Source organism: Manis javanica, chromosome 15 (assembly GCF_040802235.1).
Source record: "Manis javanica isolate MJ-LG chromosome 15, MJ_LKY, whole genome shotgun sequence".
In the NCBI taxonomy this organism is placed as follows: domain Eukaryota; kingdom Metazoa; phylum Chordata; class Mammalia; order Pholidota; family Manidae; genus Manis; species Manis javanica.
In genome coordinates, this window is record NC_133170.1 from 22391321 (window position 1) to 22413080 (window position 21760).

At 36.0% G+C, this 21760-nt stretch overlaps 1 protein-coding gene and 1 long non-coding RNA gene across 4 annotated transcripts in view; one reads left to right on the forward strand and one right to left on the reverse strand.

Annotated features, from left to right (window-relative positions):
- Positions 1-545: 545 nt before the first annotated feature.
- On the reverse strand, positions 546-12471 carry CLEC7A (C-type lectin domain containing 7A). Of its 3 annotated transcripts, none has more exons than XM_017646498.3 (6): positions 12214-12469; positions 10605-10703; positions 9412-9549; positions 7868-8019; positions 6434-6549; positions 546-1782 (listed from the first exon to the last, which is right to left on the reverse strand). In XM_017646498.3, the coding sequence occupies exons 1-6, from the start codon at positions 12404-12406 to the stop codon at positions 1650-1652; spliced, it is 831 nt and encodes a 276-aa protein (XP_017501987.1). In that variant the 5' UTR covers positions 12407-12469; the 3' UTR covers positions 546-1649. The 3 variants fall into 3 exon arrangements, with proteins under 3 accessions (XP_017501987.1, XP_017501988.1, XP_036856846.1); XM_037000951.2 differs by lacking the exon at positions 546-1782 and adding an exon at positions 1789-2480 and having other exon boundaries at positions 12214-12471; XM_017646499.3 differs by lacking the exon at positions 9412-9549 and having other exon boundaries at positions 12214-12470.
- LOC140846406 (uncharacterized) overlaps positions 2487-21760 on the forward strand; it is a 33070-nt gene continuing 13796 nt past the window's right edge. Inside the window, exons 1-2 of the long non-coding RNA XR_012125450.1 lie at positions 2487-5687; positions 12377-12493. This is a non-coding gene — a long non-coding RNA (uncharacterized lncRNA). The remainder of the gene's footprint in view (positions 5688-12376; positions 12494-21760) is intronic.

The window sequence follows — 21760 nt, forward strand, 5'->3', positions numbered from 1 at the left end:
GATAAAAAACACACATACTAACAAGTGAGGAACAGTATGACCAGACAACCTAGAACAATCTATGTTACCCCATCACCCTTGTCACATCTATGATTGCCTAGCCCGTCTACTCTAGATAAGAACAGTTGAACATTCCATAACCAGAATTATTTTCTTTGATTATCATGAATTCTTCAACTCATCTGTTCCATCCTGGGGACCCAGGAGAAACCTATCAAACCAAAACCAAAATTAAAATATGTGACATGTCTTCAAAACCCCACCTTACTCCTTAATTTAACTCTTAGCCTGAATTATCTTTGCCCTTTCCACCTATCTTTTCAGATAGTGACGACGCAGGTTTGTACATTAAAAGACCACAGTAAAGGTCACCAGAAATCTTTGTCTTCTTCTCTTAGATATTCAAGATACCAAATTTGTCAACAGAAAACTATCTACACACTACCTCTTCTCCAGTGCCAAATTCATCATCATTTTTAAGGAGAGGCGAATTATAATAGTGATATGATAGACTTTATTATGCAGCACATAATTTGGAGGCCAAAGTTTCTTCAATTAACATTTTTATTAAAGCAAAACTCATGTAGCATAAAACTAACCATATTAACCATTCAGTGACCTTGACACAATTGACACAATTTCTATTCACATATTAATAAACATGAGAAAGCCATTAATGTTTCTCCAACAATATGGAAATCCCCACTGGAAATAAAAATAGCACCAATGGGAAAGTTTAAAAGAAAATAAGAAAGAGACAAATCATCACATGAGAAAACACAGTTATGTTCCAACAACACTTTTTTTACGGAAATTACTGAGGAATTGCTGAAAACTGCAAATGAGTAATCATAACAAAGAATAAAATTTGTTTCGCCTTCCAAAGTGTTAATACCTCTGCCAATAGGATTGGTTACTTTTTTATATTCATTATTAATTTGTTTTGATTATTCCTATTATAAAAGGAGAAGGCTTTCTTAGAAGAGCAGTTTTCCGGCAATTTCACATTGTACGAGACCCTGTCAGTCAGAGATGGAGCAGACATATACTCTCGGCTATTGAGAAAAAAAAAAAGAGATGGGGTTGCTGCTCTTTCATGATGGTTTTGATCATAATAATGATTATATTGATGAATAAAATTAAATAGCTCTGGTTGAAGTGAAGATATTTAAAGATTTCTTTATTTAGAAATATTCAGAAATACATTTTGCCTTTCAGTTGTGTCTGATACACTGCTACAAGTAGACGAATGAATCATGGCAACACATTATGTGGACTCCAGTGGCACTTTTCAAGAACAAGAAGTAACTCTAGTTGAGCCAGAAATTAAGATCTCCTTGAAAAACCAAGGGTCTGTGGCTAATTCCAGATAAATACCTAGTCAAAGGTAAGATGAAAATTTAAGTTCAGCTGTCCTGACTCTAGTTCTAGGACTCCATTAACAAGGACAAAATAATGGCCTACCAATAGAGTTGATAAGGGCAGAAATTACAGCTTCTTTATCCTGTTTTTCAACCAAGAATAAAGTTGGTTGAGCTTTCTACATATGTTCTGTATTTGTTGTGACCTCAAAAATGTCTCTTTTCTATTATGTTTTCTGCCCTCTTTTCTATCTTAATGATTTTCTCTGCTCTTCCTCGCCCTCATCATTATACTGGCAACTTTTTCTCACAAATACTATTTGAGGGTACATTACAAGGTTGGTCATAAATTATTGACAGGTGAATCCATGCACAATTGTGAGGTGAGTTTTCTGAGGTAATTGTGCTTCTGATTTCAAACCTGTTAAAATAAAGTAGAATGAGGTAAGTAGAACAAATGTAAGGAATATGGTCTCCTGTCTGTACAAGGCTAAAATAAATTGGTAAGAATATTGGTGACAAAAGTTCATGAAGGATCTATTATTAAACAAGGGAACTTGAATTTAGATTGTATTCATTCTCACATGGTAATAGTGCCTTCATTATTAAGGCATAAAAATGACTCAATATTTTTAAAGAAATGCTACTCATTACATTAAAGTAAATAAAGCTTCTGACAAAAAAGAAACACCATTTAGTATTCTACAGACAGTTCTTTACTTTTCTTTCAATCTTTTACCTAGAAGCATATTTATCAAATAAAGCAATAGTTCACTGAAGCTATTATTGGGTATACTTATGAGTAGACCAAGTGGGAAGAGTTCCTGCTGAAAGGGATCAGCAACTAAATGAAGAACTGTAGGTATCAAAGCCATTTAAAGGCAAGTTAAACAATCCTATATATTTTAAAGCATCCTGGAGGCAGAATTATATGACAATACAATCATAGGTGATTATGATAACAACCACAGGTAAGTGGGAGCATGGTCCTGTTCTTTAGCTTTCCAGCCTCCTGAAGAAGTGGAGTGTTATTAGTCAAGCTCAAAGGACATCACTGGCCCTCGGTGTGAAAGCTGTGGTCTGGTACTCTTCACCTTGCACATCTCTCTCTTCTTGGCCCTGATTGGAGGATTGAGAGAAGTCTTCGATAGAATTGATTAGGCTAAAAGCATGAAATAAATTTGATCTAGGCCTCTAAGAGAACTTCGACCAGTGTTCTCCAAACATTTTCTTGACATCCACAGATGTCTAGAGCTTGGGTGGAGCTACATAAAGTTACTGCTACCTAGGACACCAAGGCATAGTAATGTATCAAATCATTAATTTGGTCGTATGTTTGTGATATTAGAGAGTCCACTGATCTTATGAGCAAATAGCAAAACTCAAGACAAGTGCTATAGAAGTGTAGGATTTAAATGTTATCAAGGTTGTTAATAAATTCACTGTGCTTGGGCTAGTGGAAGTGGAGTACTTCAGTGGTGTAAAATCAAAATGTGGTCATACGAAGCAGTTGGAACTCTTCACAAATGGTGCCTGCCAGAGACAAATGAAAACCTACTCTGTAAACTTTAAGTGAATTCTACAAACATTTACTAATCAGGCACATATGGAAACAAATCAACATGAATGAAAAACTGAAGAAAAATGGAATAGAAACAAACACACATGACACCGAATATTGTAAGACACTGGAATTATCAAACTCAAATGTGGAAACAACTATACTCTGTGTATTCAAGGAGTTTTAAAAGACAATTTTGAGCATGTTTGGAGAAGGCTACGGATCATAAAGAGTGAAAGGGTAGAACTGAGAGAGAATCAAGTTGAAATTATACAACTGGAAAATTCACTAAACAAAATTAAAATTCACTAAAAAAGGCTTATAACAGCAGATTAGCCACAGATGAGAAAAAAAATTAAAGAACTGGGAGACGTATGAGAAGTAAATGTATAGATCAAAGAGAAAAAAAGGATGAAAAATACAGAAAGAAGCAAACATGACATATATGGTATTACGAAGGGGTCTGTGATGCATATAACCGGAATCCCAGACAGAAGAAAGACAGGAGGAAGCCACACTGGAAGCACACATGGCTGAAAATTTTCTAAAGCTGAAGGAAGACATCAGATTTAAAATGTACATTACCTTCAAACACCTGACCTTGCAAAACCAGCAATAAAGACAGAAAACATTTTAAGAGTATCTTTGAATGGCTGAGAGAAAAAGAGCTCCAAATTTCTAATTTTATACTCAAAGAAAAGATTTTTTAGAAAAGTTGAGATAAAACAGCTTTAGAAAGAGAGTTCTACCTAAAACTTGCACTCTAAGGGAAATTTTAGGAAACATAAGTATGTGGGAAAATCTAGAACTGACTGCATAAATCTACACATCTGTTGTTTTCTAGGGCTGTATTATTATGGAATCCAAGATGCCATCATATGTTGCTGTACTATTTACTTATACTGTGAAATAAATTCATCCAAGTTTGGAATTTTAGAGAAAACCCTGCAGAAGCTTATATGACAATACAATCAAACTATTTTGTTGCAGGAGTAAATGAAAAATAAAACTGCCAAACAAAAATAAAACTGCCAGACATGCATGCATGTCCTAATCTTGCCACCAGGTGGAAGAGGGGAGAAAAAAATCATAAGCTCTGAGAAGTTGGACAGCAAGCTGGTACTCAGTTCTTTTGCCTGAACCCATGACACCAGTGCATTAAATAAGAAAAACAAAAAAAAAAGTCAAGTGTTTAAATGGCCTCTGATTTGTATTGGCTCTCTTTTATCATCAGAAACAAACACTAATCCTCCTTGACAAAGCAAAGCCTACAGAGATTATAAAGGGCCTGCAGTTGTAAGGCATATGCCAATTTTAAAAATACTAAAATGTGGAGAAATATGTATAATAGAATGTAAACTGGGGAGGGAGTACACAGAATAAAGGAATAGTCTAAGACATTTTATATTGCCCAGGAAAAGCATATGAGGCCAATTAATATTAGACTTTGATGAGTGAAGAATACATATTATAATCCCTACAGTAACTAACTACTAAAAAACTAGTAAAAAGAGTCAATTCTAAATTAATACAAGAAAAGAAGAAATAATAAAGAGTATTGAATCAGTTCACAAAGAGGAAAGAAAAAAAGAATAAGTACATTGAATGGACCATACACTTATAACAATTCTAAATCTGTATGTGCTCAATAGTATGGCTTCAACATATTAAGTGTTTGCAGAATTGTAAGTAGAATCACAGTGGAGTATTTTAACATAATTCTCACAGTATGGGAAGAAGAAGCAGACACAAATCAGAGAATTGCATTCACACTGAGTATAATCTCTGACCACAATGAAATTAAGCTGAAACCTAAAACAAAGAGATAACTATAAACACAGAGACATTTATAAATTAAGAAATACATTTCTAAGTTACTCTTGGGTCAAACAACAACTCACAATGGAAATTAGAAAGTATTTTTAACTGAATAACAATAAAAATACATTTAAATTATAGCCTTAAATGCACAAACTTCAGAAAAAAAGAGGATGAATTTCATGAGTCAAATATCCATACATGAAGTTAGAGAAAGAATAGCAAATTCAACATCAATTGGATGGAAGTAATAAAGACGAGAACTGAAACTAATGACAGAAAAAGGAGAGAAAAGACACTGAAGGCTGAGAGACTCAACAAAGTCAAAGTTCTTTCTTTGAAAAGACTAATTAAATTGGAAAGCACACCACCAAGACTGATGAGAAAAAAAAGGAACAGGTGCTAATACACACACACACACACACACACACACACACACACACACACACAATAACACAAACTTAAAAGGGGGATATAATTTCATATTCTGCAGATGATAAAAAGAAAATTAATGGCAGTTACAATGAGGGAGATTTCAACACTTAGCATTGGTTAATTCTATTTTGACATGCCTGGCCACACCCAAATTAAATAATATTTCTGAGTATATCTGTGAGAGTATTTCTGGGTAAAGCTAGCATTTGAACCAGTGGACTCAGGAAAATAGACTGCTCTCCACAATGTGGGTGGGCATCATCCAATCCATTGAGAGCCTAAATAGAATTAAAAGGCAGAGGAAGAAAAAACATACTCCTTTTTTCTTCCTTTACTGCATGCACTGAGATATCTCAGCTTAGTTCATCTTCTCCTGCTCTACCACTGGGTTTTATATCATCGGGTCTCTTGCTTCTCAGCTATTCCTACTTGGGCTGAATTATGCTCCTGGCTCTCCTGGGTCCCCAGCTTGCAGATGGCAGATCGTGCGACTTCTCAGTCTCCAAAATCATGTGAGCCAATTCTTCATAACAAATCTCTCTAAATTCTTCTTCATTGAATGTCTATCAGTCAGGGTTCCTCACAGGGAACAGAACTAGTGGATCTCCTCTGGAGAACTCTAATACACACACAATGAGGAAGAATTTACAATCGTGCAAATGTGAAATTGTGCAAATGTTTTAAGAACTTTATAAAATGTGAAATGTGGTTGCTTTTAAAGAGAATAATTGTACCACGTATCACACATTTACTATGTGCAAGATGCTATGCTAAGTGATTTTACTTTTATCTCTTTTATGTCAAAATCCTAAGAAGCAGGTACTACTTTTATTCTCATTTACAGAGGAGGAAAGAAGGGTCAGACAGGTTATGCAACTTACTGAATTTCACAGTGAGTGGGCCAGTCTTTGGCTTTAGCTGAGAACTGACTCCAAAGCTCATGCTCTTAACCAGTGTTACACTGACTAACAGTGATTGCTCCTTACTGAACAACTAACTTCAAACAGGTGCCAGATGTCCTACCAGCAGGAAAGCTCAAGGAACCCTTGTGTTGATAGCACCATGTGGCCACTCAGCCCTTTTTTGACTGTTAAGTCCTCCTCCATCCTCTTGTCTATTTTCACTAGTTCACTCTTTCTCTCCCCCATCACTATTTCTCTTTCTCTCGCTCTATCTTATGCATAGCAACAAATCGGATTCTTAACTGCTCTCACCTTTCTGAGAAAGGGTATGAAGCTTCATCTCCCCAGATACTTACAACTTAGAAAAGAACATTGAGCCATCCTCCCACAGCCACGGGCCTTCAGGCTGGCGAGAAAGTCCAATCCAAAAGGAATAATCAGGCAGAGTAGACACTTGCTTTGCCATAAAATCCTGTAGAGAAACATAAATACAAATACATGTCAAAGAGAGAGAGACGGAGATAGGCAGAGGGATGACAGAGATGGACAGAGACAGAGAGTAACTCTTAATCCACATTGAGAAAGACGACAGACTGAATCACCTTGGTGAAGGAGGCATGCATACACTGACATCAACCTACCGAGAAATGCTGATTTTTGAATGCTACTGAGTGTCTCAAAAAAGCATATTTCATACCTTCTCAGTCATTACTATTTAATTTTCTAATAAGGAATGGATCCATAAGGCCAAAATAGTACTGCCTCCATTCAACCTACCTGACAAAACCTAAAGATGACGAGACCCCTAAGCAATTTTTATGGATGGTGACAGGCCACTATCTTCTCAAATTGAAAATTAAAATTTACACAGCCTTTGTCAGGAAATGCTTCTCAGAGTTGCATAAGAACTTAAAAATAATTTATGTATGTTTTATGAAGAAGTTGTCTGGGGTTTAATGATGATATTTGGATTGTTGACAAATGTAGCATAATTTGTGCCATTTACATATAGCAGAAATAATGCCAATGACAGGAAGGTCTAAAAGCCAGATAGACACCCAGTTCTATTCTTTCTTGCTATACATCCACTTCCATTAATTTTCATGTGAATTACAGTGGAGACTAAGACAGGACAGAAGCAAAAACACTGAGAGTAGTAGAAGTAAAAGTAGAAATTATAGGTTGCTTAGATTTATAGTATAGAATGTTTCCTAATGATTAGCTCCTTCTCATAGCCCATGAATTCTATCCTTTTTTCATGATGCATTTTAAGTCTCATGTTTTCCATAAAAAATGGCCACAGGGATCTCTCTCTGAATTCTTATCCCATTTACCGCCAATACCAGATGTTTAATTTTTAATACCTGCTGAGTCGTTTTTTTCTTATAAATTGCATGAGCATTACAATAATAAGATTACTTTTTAAACCTCTTTGCCTTTCCCAGCATCTTGCAAAGAGTAAACAAACTATAAATGTACGTTATCATTGCTGCTATTTTTCTGGATAATCATGATGACAAGGGGGAGAATTTTCTATTTCACTCAGTCAGATTTAAAAATTGACTGACTACTGAAGTCATGCAAACTTGGAGTGTGTTTGAAAGGATTTCTTTTAAAGTGAAATGAGCTTATTTTTAAATTAATTAATTGAAAAGAAAAGAATAAATGGTACATTTTACCCACTTAATGCATGCTATTAGAATTTTGGAGATTATTAAAAGTGACTTTCTCTTGGGGAAAATTATCACTATCTGGAACCTACCTCTGTTTTTCTGCTCCACTACACTTACCAATTCTTCCAAGCTGTCTATCTTCAGGAGAGTAGCACCCAGTTGAGAGCATTGTATTTTACTTCTATTCCAGACAACTAATGATTTACTAAGTAGATAACAACTGTGCTCATGCATAATCCAGTTTGGGGGACAAGAGCTGGAAAATACTCCTGGAAGTAAAAGTTAAGCAGAATGGAGTTCATATCATATCAATTCACTCCTTCAGCACAATTGTCATTCATTCCAAGGACACTTAATAAGTAATCAATGAATCACCATTAATATATTTAATTTTCAGTTGAAACCATAGGGATATAACTTTACCGAAGAGACCACATTAAAATCCCCCATTCATTTAAAATTTAAAAGTGAACTGAGTAACTATAAACAGTGTTTTAGACAGTCAACCCTCCTTTCCTTCTCGACTCATCTTCCGTTCCTTCAAATTCAGCCCAGAACTCCCTTTCTCCATCATAATTCTTAAAACAAATCAACACAAAATCAATCACTGAGCTACACAGCAATTTTGTTAACTTATATTACAGGTGTGAGATCCATTTCAGAATGCAACGTTCTAAACAAAAAAAGTTTAAGAGCAATTATACATGCTACAGAGTATCTGTTTTGTATTATTAGCTACAACTAGTGAAGGGGTATGGGTTCAGAGATGGAAAATTGGAGTCAAAATATTTTCATACTCAGTTATGATGCAAGTATATATAAAGACCAACATATTGCATGATCAAAACCGAAAGTTTCTGTGATGACTGCCCTTGTACTGTTCACCATGTAAGAATTTATTCACTCTGTAAAAATTCGTTCACCATGTAAGAACTTGTTCGTTATGCTTCAGAAGATTGGAGACTGACGAGAATTAGGCTTGAGATGGATTAATGATTGTACATTGAGCATTGACCCCCCTATACTGAATTTTATTGTTGTTAACAACCATTTGATCAATAAATATGAGAGATGCCCTATCAAAAAAAAAAAAAAAAAAAAAAAAAGACCAAGTGTATATAAAATTCTAATGAAATCAGTGAAATTCTATGATTAAAGAAAAACAAATTTAACCAGAGTTTTCAGGAACATATCAGCTTTTTTTTGTAAGTGTTTAATAAACACTTAATTCTTAGCAACATTTTCCCTTCTTTCTTTTTCCTCTCCCTCTCTTCCTTTCTGATGTCCTATTTCCTATTCTAACTATATGACTTTAAAATGTCAGTTCCCTAAGGAAGAGAGCACATTTCTTTTCTTTGCCTCAAATTATACAATCTCCTGTAGACCTAAACACATAGCCAGTGAGAAATTAGTTACTGATTTGAAAGAAAAAAATCCAGTTTAGAACTGTTCAGCCAAGTGCATGAGGTATTTATGCTATCACTTTACTGTATCTAAGACAGGAGCATATTACGCTGAGATAAAACTGATGTGTGCTTTTCTTGAATGCACAATCCCTTCATAAAAAAGTACTTTCTTCACCCACGCTGCTCCAGGTCTTCACATCAATAATCAGCCCTCCAGAATTATGGATCCCACCCATGCTTTAATTCTCCCCTTGCCTGCGGTTGTGAGCGCCTTGGTAGGAGCTGCACTCTCTTCTAAAGGTGCTTGTGTGGGTTGACTGTGGTTCTCTTTATTTCTTGGTGGAAAGTTGTCATTCTTCAATGGGTTGCTCCCTGAATTGGATCTCCAAATAGCTTCATATACCAACAGCAATAATAGTGACAGAAAAAAGAAAGTCATTCTGCTATGTTTGAGAATTAAAATCCCCAAACCTATATTTTTGTTTGACTATAGAGGGATACATTCTTGATTACAGATGAATAGATAATATGTTGCCAAAAAAAGACGATAGATAAACAGATATAGATAGAATGGATGATAGATTAAATAGATGGAAAGAAAGAAAGAACTTCCATGAAGGAGGTGTAGAGAAAGAGAAAAGAGAAAAATGAGGCATATAGAGGAACAAAGAGTATGAGAGAAAGAGAGAGACACACACAGAATAGAGTCAACTGCAGTCCTGGTAGATTTGAAATAGTAATAAATCTTTCTTCTGTTATTTAAAACCGAAAGTTCCTCGAGAACCTCCCCAGTACCTATAACATAAAAATGTACTCAATAAACATTCAACTAATTCAGGAATCTTGTAAAGACTCTCTGAAAGCACAATGACACTTTATTGACAACAGAATGCCTGAGATATAAAATCTAAAGTAATTTGTTCATCCATTACAGAATAACTACTTTGTGCTTACTGAGTGCCTCAGGTAACTCCTGGTATTATTCAAAGGAGTTTAGCTCAAAATCAGGTATAAAATACCTTCATTAAATTATAAGACTCACAAAGAAATAGCTCATAGTGTCTTAAGAGGTTTTATTTCATTAGGAAAACAAGCACCATATTGTGCTTCCTCTTTTAGCTCCCCTGGTTTCCTCCCATTAATTTATCCTGGGAATTATATTATCAGCTATTAAAAGAAGGTCATAGAGCAATGTACTTAAGAGTGGGAATTTCTTAGAAAGATTGCCTAAATTTCTAATCAGGTCCTGCCACTAATCAGTTTATGACCCCAAGAGAAATAAAATAAACTCCCAGTCTCTCATGACTCTTTTTACACACAAATGAGAAGAGGGTTAGTGTACAGATTAAATTAGATCATGCATGTCAAACTCTTAGAAGAGTGCCTATCACATCACAAATCTTATTAAATGTCTGTTACTGCTGTCAGTCTCCCACAGCAATACTCACGCATGGTACCCAGGACCACAGCTATCACCAATATTACCAAGCAGAGGACTCCCAAAGTCACAGCAAGGGGACGCCAACAGGGAGATGCAGCACACATTCCTGAGGAGCCAGAGGGGGCAGACATTGAATGACACAATAGGATGGTGTCATTCAGTTCTACAGTGATCAAAATCTCGAAAATTCTAAAGCAAACCATTAATCCCTGAACCTAGTCATCCAGAATTAGTCTGAATTTCCTCTGCTCCCCTTAGCATAGCCTTCCAGCATCTGGAACTGTGCCTTGATACCTACATATGTCTGATGTCAGTCCCACATCTGTGCCTACAGTCTTGACCAGGATTCCTGGCATCCCACTCATTCTTAGAAGACACAGCTTAATGCAGCAGACAGAGCACTGGTTCCTAAGGGGAGCCTTCCCTTTTCTCTTACTTGTTGCATGACATTGGGCAAATTACTTACTGTTTATTCATTTCTCTTGGTAAGAAATTGGGGTAGTGATACTTCAGAGGATTACTATGGGAATTAAATGAGCTAACGCAGGTAAAAGTACCTAGTGTAGAGATTACTGGCATAATCATTGGAAGTAACTCACTGTTTGTCAACACAAACACATAAACACACAACTGCCTGCCTGCCTCTTGCATCATCCAGCTTTTCCACTCTTCACCAACAGACTGCACCCAAAAGAATTGTGTAAGTGGTGAGAGGAAAAGAATTGCTCAATGTGAATTTCCAGAAAGCAGAAGAGAGCAAATTCTGATGTAAACCTGTAAAGAAACTTGCATGATATAATACAGGGAACTCATTTTATGTTAGTGTTACTACACCAAGAATATCATTCTGCCTCTGACTGAGAATAAGCAGAATTGGCTGAAATTGTTTCAGCCAATTAAGAGGTAGGAGAATCACAGAGGAGACTACATCGCTCATTCTGTGAAGAGATCCTTTAATGCCCTTCCTCCATATTTCACTCCTTTTACACTTTAAGACATATATCCTGTTAATGGGACCTTTTCATCCAACACCTGTATTTTCCTTCACCGGCATATAAAGAATCCCTTTTGTTTAAAAAAAATCCAAATCAAGTTCTTCACCACAAAAACCACACCAGATTTAGATTTTAAATCACTTCTACCTCCTCTTTGGCTTTTACCACAAAATCACAACTTTGGTTGTTTTTTTTTCTTCTCCTACCTATCTTCCATCTTTTTGTTCTCCTCATCTCCAATATCCTGATGTTTGCAAACAATTCTCTACATTTCCTTGACCTCCATTCTACAATTTACTCCTTTCTATCAAACAAGTCATTCCTATTGAAATTCTTTCACCTTTGTATTCCATCACACTTATTACTTACTGCTAAACTGTCTGTTTCTGTCAAACAGAAATTGTAAGTATTTTCTGCCACTGTAATAATTAAATACTAATAGCTAGTCATCGAGTAGTCTCCATGAGAGATGACTTACTGTGCAAAGTATTGTCAATGACTTCTGAAAATCTTTGAAAATATATTAATAAAAGCCCTACAAATCACAAGTTTCTCAGACTTTTCCTGCCTAAATATTTTGGTTGATGAGAATGAGAATGTTGAAGACAAAAAAAAAAATACCTTTTTCTGAGCTCACAGGTCTCCTGGTGACGCCTTGAGGCCTGAAGTCTAATTGAGTGTATCCATCTTCATCCACATTTTCTAGCCTAATATGGTTTTCCATTATTCTATTGAGTTCTTGGGTTGAAGAGAATTTGAAAGCTCTTTCCTCTCTTCTCCTAAGACAACTGCCTGTGGACAAAGGCAACTCCATGACTCAAGCCATGTGGGATAGGCTTTTATGTTAAGTGCCTGACCAGATACTCAGAAGGCAGGAAATGAAAATGAAAACTATGCTCTGGTAAGTTCCCATTTGTACCTTTAGATCCTCTTTCTGAAATCAATGACTCTTAAGCAAAGTATAAGGGATCGTGAAAGGTAAATCTTTGTTTCAGACCAAATACATAAAAATGAAAAAAATTAAAGTTTTATGCAGCTTTCATTATTCTCATTACTGAATTTGATGTTATTAATCCACTCATCCTATGTAAACTATTGAACAAATTTAGCTCTTTGAGTTCACCAGTATTTTATTATAACTGCATATTCATTCATTTATTCATATTCTTCCTCATTCACTAGACATGTATCTAATGCGCATCTTTTTAATTGGCAGTAGCTGTGGATACACGGATAAATGATACTTGCAAAGAAGCTCATTGCACATATAGGCATACGAAGGATGCCTTACGGAGGTGCACTGTTAAAACAGGAAGAGGAAACAAATCTCTAGGATTTGGCAGGGATTGATCATTCAAAATATAATAATTTGTTGAGCAATTACTATGAGCTAGGCACACCCATTGCACATGTTTTCTCATTCAACCTCAATTTTCCAACAAGTCCATATGGTAGGTGTATTATTTTTGCTATTTTCAAATAAAGAAAAGGAGAAATATAAATCTTAGTTTCTTGTTCAGTTTGAAGAAGCTAAGAAAAATACTGAAGCAAAGAATCAAACAAAAGTCTGCTCTTGCTGCAATCCTCATAATTTTTTCTGTTTTACTACGCTGCCTCCTTCACTATCCTGTTCACTAATATTGCAAGTACAACACCCCCCCCACCCACCCATCTGCAAGTTTTCTTTCCACTCTTTCAGTTACCCATAGTCAGCGGTGGTCTGGTAGTAGTTTAATACTATGCCACAATTCCTATGTCATGAAATCCACTTCCTCTCATCATGTAGGCATTTTATCATCTCACATCATCACAAGAAGGGTGAGTATAGTGCAAGAAGATATTTGAAAGAGAGAGATCATATTCATGTAACTTCATAGTTTATTGTTACAATTGTTCTAATTTATTATTAGTTATTGTTTTTCTCTTACTGTGCCTAATTTACAAATTATACTTTATCATTGGTGTGCATGTATAGGAAACATGGCATAAATAGGGTTCAGTATTATCTGTGGCCTCCACTGGGAGGAGGTCTTGGAATGTATCCCTTGTAGAGAGGGTACCTTGGAGGGGTACCTGAAGCCATTTATAAGAACTTGAAACAAGCAGAATGAAGGAGAATCTGACTGTTGTCCAAGATAAACAAAGCCAAACACACCTTAAAGCAGTGAGGACAGTTTTCATTCAGTTGCTCTGTTACAACATAGAAGAGGCACAAGCGTGAACTAAACTCCACCCCCCAACACAAAACTAGAGGCTCTTTAAAGGCTGGGGTGTGCTGAGGGGCAGGCATGGAGCAGCATTAAGGGTGTGGATCCTGTGATCACGCCACTTGGAGCTGCTGATTAGTGCTTACCCAGAAGAAAAACAAACTTCTATCTTTACGATACGGAGCAGTAGTGTTGCGTTGAAGCAAAGGTGGTGCCCCCACCGAGGGACGGCCCTCCTCCTCTGCAGGGACTGGGGGAGGCAGAGTTCTGTCTCTAACAACCTGAAAGTGTGCATTTCAAATAGACGGCTCTCAGGTCCTCCCAACAGTTTTGGATGGTAGATTTACATCTCAAAGGGAAGAGAAAGGATTTATAAGTACACGCTTTCTAAGGTAACCATCCTAAGAGGGTGTTCAGGGGCCTATAACCTAGTTTTGACTGCAGCACACAGTAAATTACCCTGAAAGCATTGAGCGTTCTCAGGGGGGCATTTTAATGGGAACTGAGGTCATGCTGGGGACAAGTGACAAGCTGCTGGAAGCCTTAGAGTATGTCAAGTCTCAGGGTAGAGGTGTGGATGGAGTTTATATGGCAAAAATCTCTACAGTTCTCCTAAACACATGTCGAAATGGAGGAAGGTCAATAAAGAATAAATAAGTTTGTTCCCCTTACCTAGCCTGCCACAGAAGTTTTACTAATTTTTTGTAGACATACGGCAAAATGGTAGTGTGAATCTAATCTCAACATCAATCCATCTATAATGCAGCCCTCAGCAGGGTTTTTTTTTTTTTCGCAGATTGAATAAATTGAGTCTAGGAAGAAAGGTCGGCTCAATAAATAGAACCAGAGAAGAGAAATGAGGGAGCACCTTCCAGGCAGTAATAAGCAGCTGACTTTTTTACTGTCAATTCTGACTCCCCAACGGGGGGATCTTTATGTACTAACTTAATTTCTATGACCACCTTCCTCTATTTAATCACAATCCCGTAAAAATAATCGGCTCTCTAAATTGGCAAACACGTTGTTCAATAAATGAACATTGTAGTCTTCTCTTTTTTGTCTAGAACTGAAACAATTAAACAGTGGTTATACAAATCATTGACAAATGAGGGGGAAAAAATTCCTCAGCATTTCAAGGGGCAGAAAGACCTGGGCAGAGACAGTCTGTGTATTCAGAGCAAAATACAGCTGGTTAAACATTAATGTAAGAAACAGGTGAAAGCAAACTGACTTAACAACAACAACAACAGGAACAACAACCAGTAAACCACAATTACGTAACTCACATTCTCAGTGAGACTGGAAAAATTACATCAACATGGCAAGTTTTTCTCTTCTAAGAAAAATAGGGAATCTGAGAAGAGTTCTTAGAAGTGAAAAACACATTTTATAAACTAAAAATACAATTGATTGAATCAAGAATCAGATTGAATACTGTATCACTGAAACAGCAGAAAGAACTGCCTTCAGAATACCTGAATTAGCCTGCGCATGTTCTCATTTCTGCATACATGAAGCTGTTGTTAGCAGTAGTGTTTACATCCAGAGTTAAATCTCAAAAAATAATATGCTTCCCAAATAAATAACTATTTTGGTAGGTTTACTAAGAATGAGTATTAGGCCAGGAAAAGGAAGCAGAGGAGAGCCTGAGGCATAGGTCCCCTGGGACTTTTTAGAAAACTGATATAGTCAAATGAATAAAGAGAAATAAATAAATATGTGAATATATAGAAATAAATGAATTAAATATTAAAAATATTAAAAACCAACAAGCATTCACTTAAGAACTATTGTAGGGGAAACAAATACAGGTCTTCAGATGATAGCAACATTCTGAAGAATCTTCCCCATTCATGTTCACAAATCTCCAAAAGAAATCCTAAAAGTTCACCTTCAGTTTCAGTGCTAACTTAGGTCTCCCTTCCCTCCTTCCCTCCTTCCCTCCTTCCTTCCTCCCTCCCTCCCTCCCTCCCCCCTCTATCCCACCTCCATCAAGCCATTGAACAAAAATCAAGCATCTACTGAACATGTGCTATACTCTCAGAAGCCTGGACACAAAGATGCTTGAGGCCCAATCCCCACCCTAATTGGTCTCGCATTGTGTTTGGAAGATAAAGACGAAAAATAAAAATACTTAAATTGTTTAAGTCTCCCCTGGTTTGGGCAGACCACAAAACTACTTAGCTTTACAAAACAGAAGGAACAAAACAGCAGTGGACTCATAGTCATCAAGAAGGGACTAGTGGTAACTGAGGGGGAGGGGTTGGGATTGGGGAGAGGGTGAACGGGACAGAGGGGTGCAATAATTTGCAATCAAAACTTAAGTTGGTCACGGGGACAGTAGTACAGCATGGGGAATATAGTCAATGATTCCGTAACATCTTACTACACTGGATAGATAGTAACCTCACTAGAGGGGGGAAGATTTAATAATATGGGTAACTGTTGAACCACTGTGTTGTAAATCTGAAACCAACACAAGATTGTATAATAACAATACTTTCATAAAAAAAACTACTTAGCTTTATTCACAGCACTCTTTCCAATGTTAATTTTATGCTGACTACAAATGAAGTAACTGACATAGAATCCTTTCTTAAAGTGCCTAACAATTTTTAATTGAACCAAAGGCTCTCTTACTAATCAGCACATCCTTCCACATGAAATGTACCCTTCACCAGCTTTCCCCAATCCACCTTCTTTCCTGAATCTGTTTCTGTTCCTGCTGCCCTATTGTTCCTGTGGTTTCATGGCTATATTGTTGCATTCCACCCACAACCTCACTATCCCTCCTACCTTGAGCCTTTTTCCTCCCATTTTATTGGGGTGGAGGGAGTATGTATATAGTGTATGAGAACATCACTTGTCATTTCTTGTTAGATGCCTATAACTCTTCACCTCACTAATCCTTGGGTTCCTTGAGCTGGGCTGTACCTAGCATATTTAACACCCAGAGCAGTTCATTCATCCATTCATTTATTTTTACTTCCCACTGCCCTGTACAACAAAATAATTTTTAGTAATAATCCTAAAAGGGAATGAATGATAATATGGCCAGAAGACAAATGTAGGTAGTGAATTTTTATTGAACCTTGTATATAAAATCATGCAAGTAAAAGTAAAATATGTACATTAAAATCAAAATAAATATTGTGCAAATTACTTCTTATTATATGGATAATATTTTTTCAATTTATTATACAATTTTTGGAAAGGGAGAAAGAATTTATACCTATATATGTATATCACAGCAAAAAATAATATTATAATTTCTGTTTTGAGCCTTTATCTTCTCCAAATTTGTTAGATATTTTCAAACCTAATCTTTTTCATAGGTTGTACACACAGACACATCAATTTACGCTTGCTTATAATTGATTTAAGGCAACTTTTTGTTCATTTTAATTTTGAAAAGTTTTCTTCACTGAAACAACAGTTATATAAATAGGAAAACACTTATACATAGGATACATGTGGTGAAGATTTATAAAAATCTTATTTCCCAATTATTCTAGAATTTGCAATATTGACCATGTCTTAGATTCCACAGGATCAATTTTAGAAGCTCTGAAATATCTCTGCAGGTTGAAAAACTGTTTTAAGTTCAAATAATGAGAACAGTCATGTAGAATGATGAAGTAGCTCATTCTGTTTCTCTTACTTTATAATCACGGTGCAATGCTATCAATGTTTATTTTGAATATACCTTTAAGCACAGAATATTCCATAATGGGTAGCTATAAATAGTGCAAACCAACTGGTACTCTGAGAAAACTTGAGCAAATCTTAACCATTCCATTCCAACTTATTCCAAAACCGTTATGTCAGCGTAAGCGGGAGTTCTGTGAATTAAATTCTATGTAGAAAACAATGTTTACCAAAGGATAAGTGACAAACCTGCTAACTTGAAGCGTATACATAAATAATTGATTCTCATTATTCATGGATAACAGAACTGCAAATTTGCCTACTTGCTAAAATGTATCTGTAATCGCCAAATCAATACTCTGAACTCTTTCACGACCATTCATAGACATGTGCAGAGCAGTGAAAAATCTGATTCACCCAACATCCATGATCCCAGATAAATTGGAACAAAGCCACTCTGCCTTCTTGTTCCAACTCTCTTATTGTACATGACTGTCCTTTACGTGGTCTAGTTAATGCCATATTTTTTCATTTCTGCCTGTTTTGTTCATGATTTCACTGTTTAAAATGCCCTTAAGCACAGAGCTGACATGCTGTCTAGCGTTTCTTGTGGAGTTCTCTGTGAAGCGCCTTAAGGAGAAAATATGTGTTAGGTAAGCTTTATTCGGGCCTAAGTTTTAGCACTGTTGGATAGCAAGAATTGACTATGTAGATAGTGTTTTAAAACTCTGCAATAACTATAATAATTGTTTAAAACTTTGGACAGTAAGATATTTTTCAGGGAATGTTTTATCACTGACATTATTTAGTATTGCTGGCATATAGTGTTAATAAAAAGCAGAGTGACTTTCAGAAAATTCTATTATGTCTTGAAATCCTCCACAGATGATTCAACACCTTCTTATTGCCTGCTTGGCTACATCTTCTCTGCCCTATGAGGCTCTAAATCATCTGATGTCTGACTGTCTTTCTAACTGCATTTCCTAACAGTCTCCCTTTCCTGCCCATCAACATGCCTGATGTTGAAATCCTGGCCTCCTTTTGTTGTCACACAAACATACCAGTTTGTTCCTGTCCCAGGGCCCTTGCACTTACACTTAGGATGAAATGCTTTGCCTGGAGAGCTTTGCATGGTGGGATTTTTCTTGATCATCAGTTCTCAGTTCAAATATTACCTTGTCTGGAAGTCTTCCCAGATTACTCAGTCTAAAGCAGAATACAACCAGGGTGCCTCCCCATCACTCTGAATCCCATTATACAACTTTTCCTTTTTTTCTTCAAAGCACTTCACACTATTTGAATACAGCTGTTTATAATTAGACACCCTTAGTCCACATGTTTATAAGCTCTGAGTTAAGAATCTTGGTTGACTTGTTCACTGACATAGCCCAAGAACCTAGACAACTTCTGATTTATTGTAGGTTATCAATAAATATATGTTGGGTCAGTGTATAAATTAATGTTTAAAAGTAAATGAAAATATTTTAAAAGTAATAACATATGTACAAAATATATATAAGTGCCTTCATGTATGATAGCCTAAAATTACCCAATTTTATCATCAGATTCAGTATATAAACTCCAAAAGGACAAGCCTTCTGTCTCCACAGGTATTCCTTGTCCAATGCCTAGTACAGTGCTCAATACTCCTGTGTAATGTGGGAAATAGATAAGAAAACAAGCATTTATACTTTTTATGAACTAAGAAGTAAACTGGCAGTAATTACAATTTCTAGTTTCAAATCACCACCAAGTTGTCTTTAAATTGCCTTTGGAGTACAAGGGAAAACAGAATGCTGGATGTTATTTTCAAGTGGGAGGTGTTTTTTGTATGCATATTTATTGTCTACTTTAGGTTCCAAGCAGCATTATCCCTTTCTCTTCCCCCCACTCTTTCTTCCTTCCATTTGCTTTGATTACAGGGTTGGCTATCCATGCTTTGATCAACCACATTAACTGTATTTTCTTCCTGTACCTTTAAACTGAGCATCATCTTTAATAGGAAGAAAAATATAGTAAAATGTAATGCAGGACAGGCCAAACAGAAAAGTCTTTGGATGCTGCAGTATTGATGCAACCAAAGCATCTCTGATTTTGCTTGTTTTATATGTGGGAATGTCATAAATAATTTCATTTAGGAAAAAAGGTAATGGAACTCACGAAATAATTACAAGTTATTCATCTGGGGTATATTTCATTGTTTTTTAAAGTGTGGAAACAACCCAAGATAGGGCAGTTATACTGCATAGGCGGAAAAAATTCTCCAGGTTCTTCGCAGAACCGCAAAACTCAAAGTCCATGTTCTGTCCAATAAACCACGTTGCCTTGTTCTTGATTCTGTCACTGTTTGATCAAATGACTTCAGATGTGTGGTTCCATTTTCTCTTACTGTTACCTCAGCAGTAAAATGACGCTGGGTCTTAAATCTGTTGGGATCCTTGAATAGTAAGTAAGATAGATATAGAATAACTAAGACATAAAAGTAGATTTCCTGCAGTGTGTGATCCGAGGAAAGTCTATGAATTAAAGATTCAGTAAGATCAAGCAAGCTTGAATGAGATGGTGCCGCCACCTGCCTCTTTGTATTGTAACTTGCAAGGCAAGTTGGAGGAAGTTAATATGTTTTGCTCATTTGTGAGTAAAATTGAAGAATTTCTACAGGCTGGACCTGACTCATAATAAAGATGCGACTTTCATTCTGCTTAAAGGCATCTATATTTCTTTATCCCTAAAGAATTGTGGTTATTAGGTGTTATCTTCAATTATAAGCAGCCATTGGACTCTTTCAATAATCAGCACATAATGCTTACTTAATTTTTAATTTTTAATTTCTGCCACCATAGCATAAGTGCCCATAGGGCAGGGTAATTATCTTGTCCAGTAGTAATTCCAACCTCTAGAATAATACTTGCATGTATTAAGTTAATAAATTGTATGCCTGTAGCTATTTTTATTTTCCCTTGCCACCTAGGCAATAAGCTCCATGAGAATAGGATAAATGATATCCATTACTGTCCACTTTATTAACACTAAATGAAGAACACATTCAAGGTAATGAATGAAGGAAAAAGTGAAAAAAGTTTCTAATCCATAACTTTGTCAAAGTAAATTAGAATAATTTGGAGAAAACAAAATATCCTGGTACTATTATTTTGGTATTTAAGTTACTGAAATATGTAATCAGGTATTTTTAAATGATATTATAAGCATCCTACACCATTTTCAAAATATAATACCCATGCTTAACAGTATTTGTAAAAAGTTGCTCATTTATTTTTCAATGTTTGGGGTTTTTTATAAATAAATAAAAGGCTTAGTGCTATAACTCAGAAAAGAGCCTAGCAAAGGCATATTAGTTGATGTTTATGAATATACTGAGGTAGATTCCTGCTATCACTCTTATAGGATGCTTTATTGAACTTAAATTATTTATGTTATTATTGGATTGTTTATTCTCTAGGAATAGAATTATAAATGATCTGTCAGCTATGCTCTTAATGGAGTAAAGAAAAGCTAAGGATGGGTTGAAGCATGTGACTGCTCACTGGAGTATAATACAGTCAATTAAGTTTGAATGTGTTCTAACCAAGGGCTAATTTAATACTTTTCAAAGCCACTTAGATTTTTTCATGGTCCGGGTACAAGTTCAATGGCTAATACTGCTTCGCATTCTGAGTTTCCCAACTGTGCAAATGCTTAGAATCACTTCCTGCTCTCTCATTTTTTAAATTTGCTTCCAGGAAACTAATGATCCATCAATTTTTGGATTTGTGGCACCTTTCACAGTCAAATACCTTGCACACTATAGGATAAGGATGAATGATCATGGAGGGGTAGGAGGTGGAGGTAAATGTAGGTGCGAAGAAGGTACATTTGGAGATACGGAGATACAAAGATCAGATATTTAAAATTTGCTCAGTTTATTTGCCAGGGTTTTTAAAACGTGACAATAGATTCAGGAAAGCATACATATTCTGCTCATGTGTCCAAACTGGAATAGCCTAATTCTGTGAAATCGTCCCAATAAATCCAATATTTGAAATAATATTCATTTATACACCATGTACCCCCACACTGACCAAGTGCCTTGCAAACCCCTAATAAACTCAGAAAAGCTCTACAAAGAAGAAACTAAAGAAATGCTGAGCAATGCCTTTTATGAATTAAGGAAACAAGTGCCAGTCAGGGCACACTCACAATAGTCTATTTCAATAACAGCAATGAAAGAATTATAAGCGATGTTTGCAAACACAATTAAACCCAAGTGAAGAAAGCCTTTAAGTTATTTGGTCAGTTTCCTCTAAGAGGTTAAG

Coding starts and splice junctions, on each gene's coding strand:
- CLEC7A (XM_017646498.3), bottom strand. CDS start 12,406: ATGGAGTTGCCTTTGTCCACAGGCAGTTGTCTTAGGAGAAGAGAGGAA. Junction 9,550..10,604: donor TGTGGTCCTGGGTACCATGC/GTGAGTATTGCT, acceptor TGGTATATGAAG/CTATTTGGAGATCCAATTCA. Junction 8,020..9,411: donor CAAGGCGCTCACAACCGCAG/GCAAGGGGAGAA, acceptor TTTTACTTCCAG/GAGTATTTTCCAGCTCTTGT.